Source organism: Cyrtonyx montezumae, unplaced genomic scaffold (assembly GCF_038088225.1).
Source record: "Cyrtonyx montezumae isolate F1298 unplaced genomic scaffold, pur_monq_1.0 scaffold_9, whole genome shotgun sequence".
In the NCBI taxonomy this organism is placed as follows: Eukaryota; Metazoa; Chordata; class Aves; order Galliformes; family Odontophoridae; genus Cyrtonyx; species Cyrtonyx montezumae.
Window position 1 is genome coordinate 11,839,243 of NW_027072100.1, and position 14,766 is coordinate 11,854,008.

Consider the following 14,766-nt stretch of genomic DNA (forward strand, 5'->3'; position numbering starts at 1 on the left):
TGTATGCCAGGTGTCTCTGGAGTTAGGCACGTAGTGTGTGTGCTTGTTCCTGCTGGTTTGGAGGGTTTTTGGCAGCTCTTGTGTCAGCTGGGTGAGCACTGCAGTGCTCCACAGCGGCCGTGCAAGGAGGGGAAGGCCCCATCAGCACCCATGGGCCCAGGCACTGTGCAGCCTGCAGGCAGCAGAGCACCAGGGAGGGGTGGGGACATTATATCAAGTCTTATCCGGATTGTAGTTTGCAGATCTGTGCTTTGTGGGTCCTGCCTAAGGGTCCCTCCTAGAGACTGCTGTGGGGCAGCGAAGATGTGAATTAATGTGTTTTTTTCTTATGAAATAGCCTGGCTCAAAGCACACAGAGCCCACATGCGTGTGTGTGTCTGGGAGTGTTGTGGGGGAAGGATGCAGCTGCGCTGTGTCACCGCCTGCTTGGCCAAATTCCTCCTTCTCACACTCCATTAAGTGCTGCTTTTTCAGGTGGCTCACAGTATGTCTCTCTCTCTTGCAGCGGAGTTGGAGTTTGTACAGATAATCATCATCGTGGTGGTGATGATGGTGATGGTGGTGGTGATCACCTGCCTGCTGAACCACTACAAACTCTCTGCGCGATCCTTCATCAGCCGACACAGCCAAGGGAGGCGGAGAGATGAGAATCTGTCATCAGTAAGTCACACGCAGCTCTTCCCATCTGTGTCTCACCGTGCTGTTTGCCAAGCGATGTGAAATTTGGGGATTGTGAGAGCCAAAGGTGTTCGTCTCAGTTGAGTTTGCCTGTGTGCAGCTCTGCTGCCTGGAGAGATGACCAGGCTGGCTCTTGGCTTCACCTGCCCAGGGATGCAGGGGCCTTGCAGGGGATGCCTTTGACTTTTCAGGGTGCTGTGTGCTGTAATATACCAGCAACTCTACGCTTTGCAGCTTGGACTTTCCATGAGAAAAGTGACCACATGAGGCTGGTCCTGGTGTGCCCTCTTCCTGACACAACCTTACACTGCCAGCTGTTGGGGGTGCACATGCCTTGACATTTACAGCTCCAAACTGTTGACTCTGGTCAGTTGGAGAGTCCTGAATGAGTGTTTTAATCTGTTTCTTGCCCTCAAGTGGATGGGAAATCCTGAAGGATTTCCAGATTTGGCCAGGGGTGAAGCAGCACTGTCATTGCTTTGGTGGAGGTGTCAGAAAGTGCCCATCAGACACGTGAGCAGAAACCTCACCAACAGGATGCTTAGGAGATTCCCAGCACAGCTCAGGCTCTGTGGTTCATAAAAGCCCAAGGAGAAATGTAGGAATTGCACCTGCAGCTCAGGGGGGCTCTGTGGCAGCTGCTGCTCTATGCAGAGCTGAAGATTTCATCAGATGCAGCAGCTCAGTTACAGGAATTCAAAGAGAAAAGACACAGCAGCTTACTGGAGGGTGAACATGCTCAGTGCTGTCTTCATAACCCCGTGCAGGGATACCTTGTGCTGCTGCATTTGTGCTTCATTCACCCTGAAGGATCTTGAAGCTCTTTAAAACAATAGGGATTCCTCCAGGTCACTGCTCCAGGCTCCCATCCCCAGATGTGCAGGGCAGGCTGAGCAGGCAGTGCTGTGCTGTGCTGGGCACTGCAGGGCTGAGTTCCCTTCCGACAAAACCAGGAAAATGATCAAATACTGTGGAGTTTTATTTTTTATTTCATTTTAAGAGAGCAGAGCTCTACCATCAGTTTTAATAAGCACTGCTGCCCCTGCGCCGTTCTGCTCTCCTGGTGGAGGAGGATTCCTGTTGGGAAGGAGAGCCCCAAGCTCAACCAAACCACTCTGCATCACGTCAGCAGGCTGTATGTCAGGACAAGCCTTTTTCAGGTTGCCTGTTGTTATTTTCGTGAAGAGGAAGAAAGAAGGCTAACGTGGAAAGAGACAATCACATGGAACAAAAATCTCAGGTTAAAACAAAATATCTTGACAACTAAAGAAAAAATTCCTTTATTTCCTCTCACCAGGTGCATTTTGGCCCAGTCCCTGCTCCTTCACAGCTCCGTTATGCATTCAGCCTTTGGGAGCAAATAAAGGGCTTTTCAGCAGGGAGCTGCCAGACCTCTGTGCGGACACGGAGCCTTCAGAACCTTCCTCCAACCCCAATTTGGGGCATTTATTGTTCTCCCTCTTCTCCCACCCCTTCCCTGCCCTAATGCCAGGGGCTGAGCTCTGCATGTCCCCAGAGCCCTCACAGTGGCATCAGCTGTGATAATGACCTTCAGGGTGGCTCATTTGAGACTGAGCACAGCACGCCTTCCTGGGGAGAGCTGCTGCATGCTGACTGTGTGCCCGCGGTCCGGACCGCCTTGTGTGAGCCATTAAACTTGCACTGAACTGCTGTTGGGCTTTTTACCAACTTCATTTTGCTGTCGTGACCAGGCAGGCACTGGAGCTACAAACAACGCTTTTCATCTTTTAAAATATTAAAGCGGTTCATCCCATGGTCACAGTGCTGCTGGATGTGCAGCAGTTGTCTTTTTTCCTTCTTCATACCCACTCAGAAATTACGACTGAAGGAGAAATTCGTTTCCCCAAAGGTGGGGTTTTTTTCATGTGGTTCGTGCTAGCAAGGAATTCCTGCTTTGCTGCACCTGTTTGTGCATTGCAGTTCTATCTGTTCTGCTTCTTGTTTCCTTTAACAGGTGCCTTTATTTTTCTTTAAGAAGTACAACTAAAAATAGACAGTTTTTAATTTATTCCCAATAAGAATGGCCTTGTCCCTGCACCCTGGGAGCAGTGAGACCCCTCCTAAGACAAAATGGAAGATACTGCTCAGAAACCTGATCTGTGTCACCCTGCTCTGCAGGGGAAGTGCTCTGGCATAACTGAGGCAAGAGGTTCTGTGAAGTCAAAGGTGGAGCTGTAAAATGAAATCAGAAAGAAGCCTGAGGTCCCGAAGTGAGTCCTGGGATACTTGCAGGGGCTGTCACAGCCACGCTGCCCATCAGGCACAACTTCCATTCTGAGAAGTGCAAGCTTTGGGGATGCAGCCATCCTGGGATGAGTTCAGGTCCCAAATGGGGGCAGTGCAGTGCAGGGCTGGCTCCAAAGAGCAGGGCAGGGGGCAGGCTGCTGTCAGACAGCTGAAATCCCCTGGCATCCCTGGGAAGAGGCAGTGACCTTTGGATGGGACACTTAATCTGAAAAGGGAAATACAAAGGGGACTTAGCACAAAGGTGGTAAAGGAGCGTGCCTGTGCCAGAGCCGGAGGTTCACTGCACACCTGGAGGTGCCAGCAGAGGTGGATTTATGAGCCCTCCAGGCTTGTTTTCCTCCAGCACTCTCTCCCGGAGCAGTGTTGCAATATATATGACTATTAGCAGTATGCACATACCTCAGCTCCCCGGGCAGATGTGTAGCAGTGAATTGTATGCAGTATCAGTATTCAATGGAAAGGGGCTGTGTTTGTTTGCTTGCTTTGGTCGTGGACTGTCGGGCAGTTTGGGGGCTGTGGGTGTTCCTCGAGGGGCTGTGGCCCCCAGGCACAGGTTGCAGCACCAGGGCTGGTGCCTGGATGAGCAGAGCCTCTGCTCCTTCACCTTTTTAACCAAGGGCCCTTGATCCCCCTGGGGTAAAAATACTGTGAAATGATCCTGTTGCTAGAGGTGTATTTTTTATAGCCAAGTCAAGATTAAGCTTAAGTATTCGCTTAGCTGTCTTTATTTTCCCGTGGTTTTCTTGATGGCTTGCATCAGAACGTGGGTGTGAGGCTTTTTGTTTTTCTCAATCTTGCCATTATTTCATGGAGCATTTGCTGATATCTTGTGAATCACTCATGGCTCATGAATCACATACTGAAAAACGCTGCTGTGGTGTGCTCGGGCCGGGTGGGCACGGCCGGGAGGAGGAGGACTGCAGCCAGGAGAGCTGTTTGCTGCCGTCACTCATCGCTCTTTCTGATTTATCAGATCTCCGTGGGACGGGAGGGAAGCCTTGCTTGGAGCCCGGGGCGGCGTGCCCATTCCACCCTGGGGTGGGGGGAAGCGGGTGTGGGGGGAGCCCTTCTCGGCCGTGCTGACGCCGACCTCTCTTCTCCTTCCCGATGCAGGAGGGCAGCCTGTGGCCGTCGGAAAGCACTGTGTCAGGGAGCGGGATGGCCGAGGTGAGGACAGCACGGGTGCCGCCGGTCCCCACGCGCCGGGGCCGCGCCTCACACCCCAGCGCCCCTTCTTGTCTCTTTCTCTCCCCTCCAGCAGCAGATCTACACCCCGCGGCCCAGCGAGCGGCTGGCGGTGCCGTCCTTCCTGCAGCGCGACCGCTTCAACAGGTTCCAGCCCACCTACCCCTACCTGCAGCACGAGATCGACCTGCCCCCCACCATCTCGCTGTCGGACGGCGAGGAGCCCCCCCCGTACCAGGGACCCTGCACGCTGCAGCTGCGCGACCCCGAGCAGCAGATGGAGCTCAACAGGGAATCGGTGCGCGCGCCCCCCAACAGAACCATCTTCGACAGTGACTTGATAGATAACTCGGTGTACGGGGGGCCGTGCCCCCCCAGCAGTAACTCTGGCATCAGCGCGACCTGCTACGGGAGCAGTGGCAGGATGGAGGGACCGCCGCCCACCTACAGCGAGGTGATCGGGCACTACCCCGGGGCCACGTTCTACCAGCACCAGCAGAACAACAGCGGGGTGCCCTCGCTGCTGGAGGGCAGCAGACTCCATCCCTCACAAATCAATGGCCTTGAGAGCACAACGGCGTGGAACAAAGAGAAAGAGAAACAGAAAGGGCACCCCTTTTAAGAGAAAGAAAAGGAGAGGGGGAAAAAAAAAAAAACCAAGGAAAAAAGGAGAAAAAAGCAAAGTCAACGAAACACTCTGCACTTCTGGTGGAAGGAAAAAAGGAGAGAGAGAGCGGGAGTCGAGGAAGATGAGCAAAGGAGAAAAACAGAGCCCTTCCCCATCTCCCAAGTGTATAAATATTTACGTGTTATGTCTGGTCTGAATGCACAAGCCCACAAAGCTTGCAGAAACATTTCTTTACTGAGCTGTGTCTAGACGTTTAAAAAGGAAAAAGAGAACAAGCGTAGCCTTTCCTTTTGTTCGTTTCGTTCCTAGTTGAGCTGTGCGTGAATGCTTTTTTCGTTTCCGTTCGGTTATTTCACTTAACTTTAAAGACAAAATATTTGCACAAAAAAAAAAAAAAAGAAACGAAAAAAAAAAACCAACAACGTTTTGTTTAAAGATCTGCAATATAAATATATAAATATATATTAAGAATAAGAGAGAAGCGTTATGTGTAAGGAGCCAGGAGTATTTTTGTATTAGAAGAGGCCTATTCAAAAAAAAAAAAAAAAACCCATAAAAAAAAAGTTGTTTTCTGAAGTAGAAGAAAAAAGGGTGATTTCCTGAGTGCCACCTCAGTGTGTGCAGCATCAACAGCAGAGAGGAGAAAAAACAGAAGAACAAAACAACAACAACAAAAATCAGAAGCAGGGGTTTAGAGTTATTTATATAAATGTTGAAATTTTGCACTATTTTTTAATATAAATACGTCAGTGCTTGTGTTGGTCACAGCCTCTGTCGTGTCTGCCACGCGGCCGCTCAGGGACGTGCGTCCGTGGGGCAGTGGGGCCGTGGGGCAGTGGGGGCCGTGGGGCTGCGGGCGCTGCGTGGCTGAGCTGTGGGGGGGGCCCGGCTGCTGCTGGGGGGGGGGGGGGGGGGGCAGAGCAGAACAGAGCGGAGCAGAGCAGGCAGAAATTACTTGATTTTTTTTTTTTTTTTTTGGACAACCTCTAACTTTTCGGAGGGGGGTGGCGGTGGGGATGAGAATAAACTTCTGTGTCTGAAGGAACAAAGTGTTTTTCGGTTTATTTCTTTCAATGTCGGCCTGGAGGGCCCTGTGTACAGGTGTGGAAGCAGCAGCGTGTCCGTGTGCCGCCCAACCCCCCCGGAGCCACGCTCCTCTCCCAGCACTGGGGCTGTGCTGCCTCCGCTCCGTGCTGCTTTTTGCTTTCTTCCCCCACCGGGCAGGTGTAAGGTGCTGGGAACGAGCCTGCTCCTGGGATGCTCCCGCTCAGAGTGAACCGAATGCGCTCAGCGCTTGGGAGCAAAATCCCTGTGCGTCCTGGGAAGGGCAGCGGCACTGGGAGCGGCACCGCCCGGCGCTCAGCGGAGACATAAAGGCAATAACTTGTTGTTAAGCAACTTTCCTGTTACTTGAAAAAGAAGCAGAACACGAGAACAGTTTCGGAGTTCTGACCGAACGGTATTTATATGTATTTCAGAGAAGAAGGGGAATAGCTGAACTTGAATCAAGGCTGATCGCTTTTTTCCCTTTTTTTTTTTTGTTTTCGTTTTTTTGAAGTCAGCCCCGTACCCTCTCAGCCCTTCGGCCCTCGGGGTCCTCCCAGCTTTACAGCCGCGCAAAACCTACGTTCTGATGACCTTGAAAAAAAAAAAAAAGCCACAGAAAACAAAAAAAAACCGAAACGAAACGAAACAGAGATGCGAAGGAGAGGAAGCCGAGCACGTCGGGGAGGTGCGACGTGGCGGAGCCGTCCGTGTCCTTATGTAACGTCTATTCAGTGCCTTACGGGGGAAGCGGCGTCGCTCCCTTCATCAAAAGGGGAGAAGGAAATCCCGGGGCTCGCGGTGCTGCTCTGCTCCACGTCCCGCGCCGTGGGGCCGCCGTCCCCCGTGGGCTATATGGCCCTGCCCGGGACACCGCGGTTCGGGGCAGGAACCGCGGCCGCCGTTGGACGGGAGGTACCGACCCAAAGCCGTCTGTAATATCTGCTGCCCTCTGGAGCCAAAACGCGTGCATGGTGTTGTGTGGGTTTTGCGTCGGGGCAGCGCTCTGTTCCGTGAGCTTCGCTCGTTTGTTCGCTGCAGAAACGACCACACGGTGACCTCAGCGGGTGCGGGGTGGGACGCGCATCGCGGTGCGGAGGTTCCCTCGGCATTCCGACTCGTTCCCTTTCCTTCCCTCCCACCCCTCTCCCGCTGTGAGCTTTAATTTCGCGGACCTCGCCCCGAGCATCCTGCAGTTCCTCCGTCCCTTTGCTGAGTCGCTGCCTCCGCTTTCCTTTGCCTTTTCCCCTGGTGCGGGGTGTGGAAGGAGCTGACAGCGGGACGGCACATCGGCCCTCCCGTGCACCCCCACGAGGGGGCCCGGCCTCAGCCCCTTCCCCAGCGCGTCCCGGCTCAGCCCAGCACAGCCGAGCTGTCCCGGTGTGCCCGGCTCCTTCCCACGTGCCCTGCACACCCTGCGTTTCCAATGCAGGAACCAGATCTGGGGGCCACATCAACTCCAAGTTCTGAACGGATGTTTAGAAATAATGCTCTTAAATGATGATTGCGATCCTTTATTATTGTTGTTCTTATTATTGCTATTTAATGTTATTTTTGCCTCGGGGTCCACGTGCCCCACCCCCCAGCCCCACCACGGGTTACGCACTCTGTCTCCCTTCCACCTCTGTGCTGCTCTCACATCCCACAGCTGCAGCAGAGGGATCTTCAGGCCCTGTCCCAATGACTTACTGCAACCAAAGCAGGAGAAATAAGACATTCCCAGCGCTCAGCAGCCTCCTGTCACAGCTCAGCCTTCGTGCTCGAAGCTGAAGGAGTCGTGTTGGCTTTGAAAAGGGGTGGTTAATCTGAGGGATTTCCTTAGGGTACAGCATGGCAAACACCACCAGAGCAAACGGGGTTTTCTCAGTGAGGATGGCAAGGAGCAGTGCATTTCATTGGGGCTTCCACAGCATGCTGCTTTGAGACTCAGCCTCACCGAGGTATCTTAAGTGGGGGCAGAAGGAAATCCATCTGATTTCTGGAGCACTCACCTTCTGCATGTGTGTACAACATTGCACTAACTGCAGTGTTAGACAACAGCCCCGTGTTTTCACCAAGGAGGGGAAAAGGACTGCCTCCAGGCGTGCAGCACCAGCAGCACTGGCTGCGGACAGAACAAATTCAAAATCTCTTTCCCCATTTCGCTCAGAGATTTTCTGTGTACAGCACCACGACATTAAAACAAAAAGGTTTTCCAGAAGCATCACTTCACATGGTTGCTGTGCTACAGAAGCCCATAGGGGACAGTGTTCCAGTCCTGGTTTGCCTGCCTTACCAACACATTTTGCTCTATTAATATTTTCTTGACCTTCCCGTTGCACTGCTTTGGCTTTGGGGTTTGTTACGGGCAGCCCTGTATCCCGAGTTCTGTTCAGTTTAAACTTATGTAAACTATTGACTGCACATGCAATGCAGTACTTACCTATATTCTGCTGGTTTCGTATGAATATGTACTCGGATGCCAATTTACAAAATTCTGTTGTAAACGCTTATTGTGTAACAGTACCCAATAGTGGCAATTATATGTCATTCTAAAAGCTGCAATACTTATACAATAAATTTTACAATACTTTGGACATTCTGCCTTCACTTTTCGCTTTGTTACCCTAAAACCAGAGTTTGCCAACCCAGTGTCACTTGAGGAGCTCTTCCCATTTTCCTTTTGAGCACTGGAAAAGGAATGTTCTCAGGTGTGGGCATTTTTGGGCTCCCCCTCTGCACAGCATCCCTCATGCCTGGCCGGTGCTGTGCACCTCAGTTCCGTTTGCTTTGAGCTCCAGCACTGCTCCTTTTCTCCCAGGAGAAGCACTCCTGTGGGCACTGCACGCAGAGCAGCCGCACTTCTGGGACTGAGTAACCACCAGATGATGGGAACAACACAGATGGACTCCAGCCCTGAGCACCGACCGCGTGTGTGAGTTCCTTTCTCCCTGAGACAGCGGCCGTGTGGCAATGATCACATTAAAACGATGGGGAGCATCACTGCCTGCGAGGGGTTTGCTGTGCATATTCCACCCTGGGCAGAGCGTGGGTTCCCCTCAAGAAGACGACGTGGCATTGGGGTTGCCTGTAGGCTCTGAGGAGCTGAGCAGGTGATGTCTGAGCAGAACTGAGGTTCTCTCCTGTTGGTTTGGAGCTGTAGGAAGGCAATCTCCAGCAGCCGGGGTGCAGGGATGGGGTCGTTAGGACGATCTGATGGTGAGAGTGGGGTTCTGGAGGCACCACAGAGAGCTGTGTATAGTGCTCAGTGGTGCCCCATGTGCCAGTGTTCAGTCCCTGTACCCCACATCAGCTGTCAGCCTTTTTTCCTCTAAATCCTGCTTTAAACGAGCAGAAACTTGCTCCCTCCATTTAGCAACTGAGCAACTTACAGGAGTGTTGGAGCTCAGCGCACTTCCTAAGGTGCTTGCCATCCATGCAATGCTTTATCCTTGCTGAGCACCGCGAACACAGGCAGTAATTGAAATAGCTCTGAGCGTTGTGCCAAAAAGCTGGAGCTCTCCTGGAGCACCACAGCCTCATCCCACCCCAGAACCCCTTTCTGCCCCTCCTGGAGCCTGGCTCGCCCGTGTCTTTCCCCAGGGAGAGTCAGCTTTGGTTTTCAATCACTCTTTCAAAATGACTGTTGTGGTTTTTTTTCCCCATTTTTGGCTGAAATCAATGTTTTCTCACAGAAAAATGGGAACTCGGATAAAACCACATTTTCCAAAGGGTTTCTTTTTTGTTTGTTTTTTAAATGAAAAATGAAAAAGCACAAAACCCAACCAGTGCAGCGCGTGGGAACGGGCAGAGCTGTGCTGTTCCTAAGCTACCTTCCTGCACTAATGGGGTGAGCCAGGGACACTGCAGCACGGCTGATGGGCAAAAGAGTATTTTTAACTTCTTGTTGTTGTTGCCATCAGCTCCGCAGGAGAAACAATTCTGTGAGTTCGGGAACTGCAAGGGGCAAAGGCTTTGGTTTTCAACGGATTTCAGTGCTGCAAATGTAATAGGACTTCAGGAATCAGATTCAGCTCCACCCTGAGCTCCCAACACTGAGCCCTTTTGGCAGCATTTCCAGCTCTGCTCTCTCAAAGGTGCAAACTCCGAAGTATCCAAACTTGGACCTTCACAGCAGCGTGTTTTATCTGCATGTCCCAACCGACCCATTCCCCTCTGCGTGGCAGAGCTCTCACTCTCAGCTTGGGTCTTTGAAAGACAGTTCTGACAGACTGGAGAAAAGCAGGAATAATTCCTGCCTTGTGGTATGAGGTGTGATCATGCAGGATGATGCCATGGACACACATTCATTCCAGACAATGTAGGAGCACTCGGTGTCCCTGGCCGTGGTGCCCAGGGCAGGGCAGGGCTGAATACAAGCTGGGGAGGGCACACAGGGGCACAGGGAGGAGCAGGGGGGCTGTGTGTTTCCCTTCTGATCTCTGAGCCCTGCTCTGGGTTACTGCTCTGCAAACAGCAGATTGGAGAGCTCCTGCATTGGGCTTCCTACGCACGAAGAAATACTATCACCCTGTTTACAGTAGTGTTGGAAGGGTGGCACGAACCTGGACTTCTATTCACCTTTTCCGGGATAGACTTTACTATAAATACTCAAACAAGTTTCTGTGTTCCCCAGTGTGTGCAATTCAGAGCTGCCTGAGCTGCCCCACCGGTTCTGCTCCCTCTGCAGCACAGTTCAGCTGCAGAACCACGCGGTGCCCCACGCAGTGCCCCCAGCTCCTGCACCCCCTGGAGATGCCCATCTGCTCTCCAGCCCTGGCTGAGCTGGGCAGTGGCAGTATGGGACTTGAGTGGAATCCAAATTGCATTTTAATTATAAACATTTGTCCAGAAATTAATGTTTCTGAACTAATGCTTCCCTCCGACCACTGCATTCTGAAACAAATGATTCTTGCTAATTGACTTTTCCTCACAGGGTGGATGATGCACGTGGATTAAGCCGTCCACGTGCCACTGACAGTGCCCCTTCCTCGGGTGTCAGCACCCCGTGGGGCACCCACTCATCCTCAGGCATTTACCACCCAGGAGCTGCGTGGCTGCCCGGGCTGGAGGGATGTGTTTCCTCACCCTGTTCGTTGAGCTGAACTTTGTTGTCATCTCAAGGTTGGTTCGAAAGGAGTTTCGCATCAGAGCTTCTCGTGAGGATCCGATAATCCACTTTTGTTTCGACGCTTTTTAATAAAGCTGTGTGACAAAGGGTCCCCTCACTGCAGCGACGCTGACTGTAACACGCTCACAATGCTTCATGCCCCTGCTAATGGAGGATTAGAATTTTGCCTTAATTATATCGTTAAGATACATTTCACGCGTTTAATTGTTCCTGTGTGATGACGGCTAAGCTCTCCTGCCTCGTATTTCCTACTTCCTGATTCAATTACCCCCCACACAAGGGCAGCCTGCGAGGAACCGTCTTTCACAGCTCGTGCTTTCCAGGGGAGATGAAGGGGGTGATGGGGAGATGTGCTAGTGCAGCCAGGTTAGCAAAGCTGCGTGCCGTGTGCCAGCGCGGGTGGGGAGCAGCTGCACTGAGCTCTCCACTCCTCCTTACAGAAAAGGGGATAAAAACTGCCCCGAGCTGCAGTCCTCCACTGCTGCTTGCCCTCGGGAGCCCGAGTGCACGTGTCCTGAGCTGGGACCCAAAATAGGACCCAGCCCCCCCGACTGCGGTGACGCCCGAGCATTTGTTTAGGATGAGTAAATGCAGTTTTCACTGGACAGGAATTTGTAATGATGTTTGCAATTCCCAGCTGCTCGAGCGGGTGGGAGTGCTGCGTGCTCGGCCCTGCACCGCTCCCTCCTCTGACTGTAAGGCACCGTGGGCTGCACAGAGTGCAGCGCTGGGAAATGGGGACTCTGTGCTGAGCACTGCACAACTGTGAAGCTGCCCCGACGACGAGATGGCTTTCTGCTCATCCTGAGCACTGCCCTCGGGTTTGGGGCCGCCCGAGTGCAGCCACAGTGCACCAAAGGACCGTTGGGATCGTGGCCGATGGCATCACAAAGTGCTGCACGTGCTGCGTGGTGGAAAGAAGAACCCCATGTGGATGTGTGCAGGCAACAGGAGCGACAAGTAGAGACAAAATGAACAGAATTAACAGTACTTAGACTCTGTGAAGGGTTTTTGTTGCTGTTTTTGTTGGTACGCCCAAAGTTATCTCTGAACCCTTCTGAGAACAAAAGCACCGCCCGCAAAAGTAACGGAGCCGTCCTTTCCCTCCACCACTGCATCTGTTGTGTGGGAAATGGCAGCTCTGACTTCTTGTTTTGTTTGAGACTTCAAGAGCAGTTCGAACAGAAATCACCTGCTTCGACTTAGCAGCGTTTGAAATGCTACGTGATGGCACGAGCGTTTTTAATGCAGCGTGTATGCATATGTATGCACGCCTCGAGATCAATATTAATATAGAAACAAGACATTTACCGTATCAAAATGAGAAGAAAACATCAACATCACCTTCTGGGGCTTGGGGGGAGCTTACAGCAGGAGGGGGAGCGACTTTCTGACAGTGATGGGACAAGGGGGGATGGCTTTAAAGTAGGAGAGGGGAGGTTCAGGTGAGATGTGAGGGCAGTGAGGTGCCAGCGCTGCCCAGAGCTGTGGTGCCCCATCCCTGCGGGTGCCCGAGGCCGTGGATGAGCCCCGAGCAGCCCATGCTGGGGGGGGGAATTAGGTTTGGGGGGCCCAGGGGGGCATCAATCCCCTTCCAACCCAACCACACTGTGATTGCAGGGAAAGGATGGGATTAGAGTGCCCATCACGACACCCCCTCCTTTCCTCCCTCCCTCCCCTCCAGCAGGAGCAGTGCTCCCAGGAGGGGACAGCCCCTCCCCACACGGTGTCACAGGACACGGCTGTGCACAGCGTCACAGCTTTGGGCTCTGCCGCCCTCACCTCCTCACTTCGCCCCCACCTATTGAAACGATTCCCTTCTGAACTAATTCCCAATGCCCTTATTAACCGCGGATTAATTAATTATTAATTAAGCAGCTTGTGCTACTTATTAATTCAACTTCTTAATTAAGGTGAGGCCGTGAACGAGGTGGCAGCCTGTTAGCTGGGGCACTGCAGGGGGGGGAGGAGGGGGCTGGAGCCCTCAGCTCACGGCTGGAGGCAGAGGTTTACTCCATCTCCTTTGAAGACAAATAACTAGCTATCAAACAGCTTTAAACTCACACAGCTTCACCAGCCCAGCCTCACTGCTTTCATCAAAGAGTGCTGCTCGGCCTCGAAGACAGCTACAGCTATTGAAAAAAATAAAAAATGCTCTACGAATTTATTTTTGGTTGATTCAATCCCTTCTGGTGTATTGGTCTACTGTCTGCAGCAGTGCTCGGATTGCAGAACCTGTGGGGAATGGCTGTAGCTTTTCTTCTGTGCTGGTGGTGTTCCCTTTCTTTTGCAGAGGGAGAGGTGACACTGGGGTGGGTGGGGAGTGCTGGTTTTGGATGGGAGAATGATGAGCCCCAGCCCTGCAGAGCACCGGTTCAGGAAGTCCATCTGTTGACAAAGGCTTTATTGAGGTGAGTTACAGCAGAGGTCCACAAGTTACTGCATGAAACCTTCAGCCCAGGAGAAAGCTGCACGGCTCAGACGTATCCTTCAAAGCAGTTCTAGATCCCAGCTTACTGTGCCATGTCCTGCTAAGGCTGGTCTAGAAGGGCAGTGCTGAATAGGAAAAGGATCAAGCTTTTGCTGTTGAGTTGCACGTTCAAGAGTGAGATGTGGCCTTGGTGGAACTTGGCCTGGCTTATATCACTCAGGCAAAGACACTGAACAAGAACAGTGTGCTATTTCTCATCTAGAGGAATGTATGTTTAAAAAAGGATTTGACAGATAAGTAATTAGGAAACATCTGGCCAAAGCAAAGGCAGCAGAAGTTATTCCAATCAGAGGTGGTTCGCTGAAAGCTTTTCATCTCCAACAGGAACAGCAAACTTGGTGCATAAAGAATTCCAGCTTTCTGATGAAGTGTGAAAGAGGCAGAAAAACTGCACACACAGACAGCAGGGACCTGAGCCCAGGGGAGGAAAAGAACCAACTGGCAGTGTGTGCCAAGGGCCCGCAGGGGTGGGTACAGCTCTGACACTGTCACAGTGCTCTGATGGACTTCCAGCACTGCATGGGCCCCCACCACGCAATAAATGGGTCCCACCACAAAATAAATGGGTCCCACCATGCAATAAATGGGTCCCACCATGCAATAAGTGGGTCCCATTAACTTGCAGGGGAACCTGAGCTCCACGAGCCCACTGCAGCAACACTGCAACACAAGAGCAGGAAGCAGGCAATGTATTCCTCTCCAAATGAATTGTTATTTTGATTAGGGCACAGTATCATATAAATATTTGATTAAGAATGTGATTGAATCTTTCTTGCTTATGAACTGTGACAACTTTAAAGTCCAACCTCTTACAGCTTGGCACCACATCGTTATTTTGCTCATTAGCTACACTTAATAATTCGATCCCATAATACGCTTTGCCGTTTGAAACCTGCCTTTGTGTGCCAAGTTCGGATCGATACTGTTAGTTATTTGTGCCACTGCAGATAATTAAACAAAAATTAAAAGCAATTTAACCTCGCAGTCTGGCTGCGGGGCGCTCGAGGAAGGCAGCGGTGGCGGAGCACAGTCAGCAGGGTTTGCTCTGCTGCTGGGGTCTGCGTGGGGCAGGGGCCCTGAGCTGTCTGTGGGATGGGCATGCAGGGAGGGGCTTTTGGGGGGAGCACCTGCTGCCCCATAAGCAGAAGTTCCCAGGGTATGGGCGCTGCCCCACGTGCTCCTGGGGCCGTGGGATCACGGATGTGTCATAGGTTCCTCCTGTCACTTGCAGGCTGTCCCAGCACACAGCGATGCCTCCACCTCTCCCAGCTTACTCTGAACAGAGCCCGCTTTCCTAATTTAAACCCCACACAAAAGCTTGCCATACATGGTCACGGGTGCTATTTTTAGGTTTGCCAATTA

The 14,766-nt window shown here is 52.1% G+C and overlaps 1 protein-coding gene across 2 annotated transcripts in view; it reads left to right on the forward strand.

Annotated features, from left to right (window-relative positions):
- PMEPA1 (prostate transmembrane protein, androgen induced 1) overlaps positions 1-5,569 on the forward strand; it is a 30,256-nt gene extending 24,687 nt beyond the window's left edge. Inside the window, exons 2-4 of one of the 2 annotated variants that reach the window (XM_065754058.1) lie at positions 506-660; positions 4,060-4,113; positions 4,205-5,569. In XM_065754058.1, coding sequence (XP_065610130.1) covers positions 506-660; positions 4,060-4,113; positions 4,205-4,753 — 758 coding nt within the window. In that variant the 3' untranslated portion in view covers positions 4,754-5,569. The remainder of the gene's footprint in view (positions 1-505; positions 661-4,059; positions 4,114-4,204) is intronic. The other variant, XM_065754059.1, reaches the window with a different exon arrangement.
- The last annotated feature ends 9,197 nt before the right edge of the window (positions 5,570-14,766 follow it).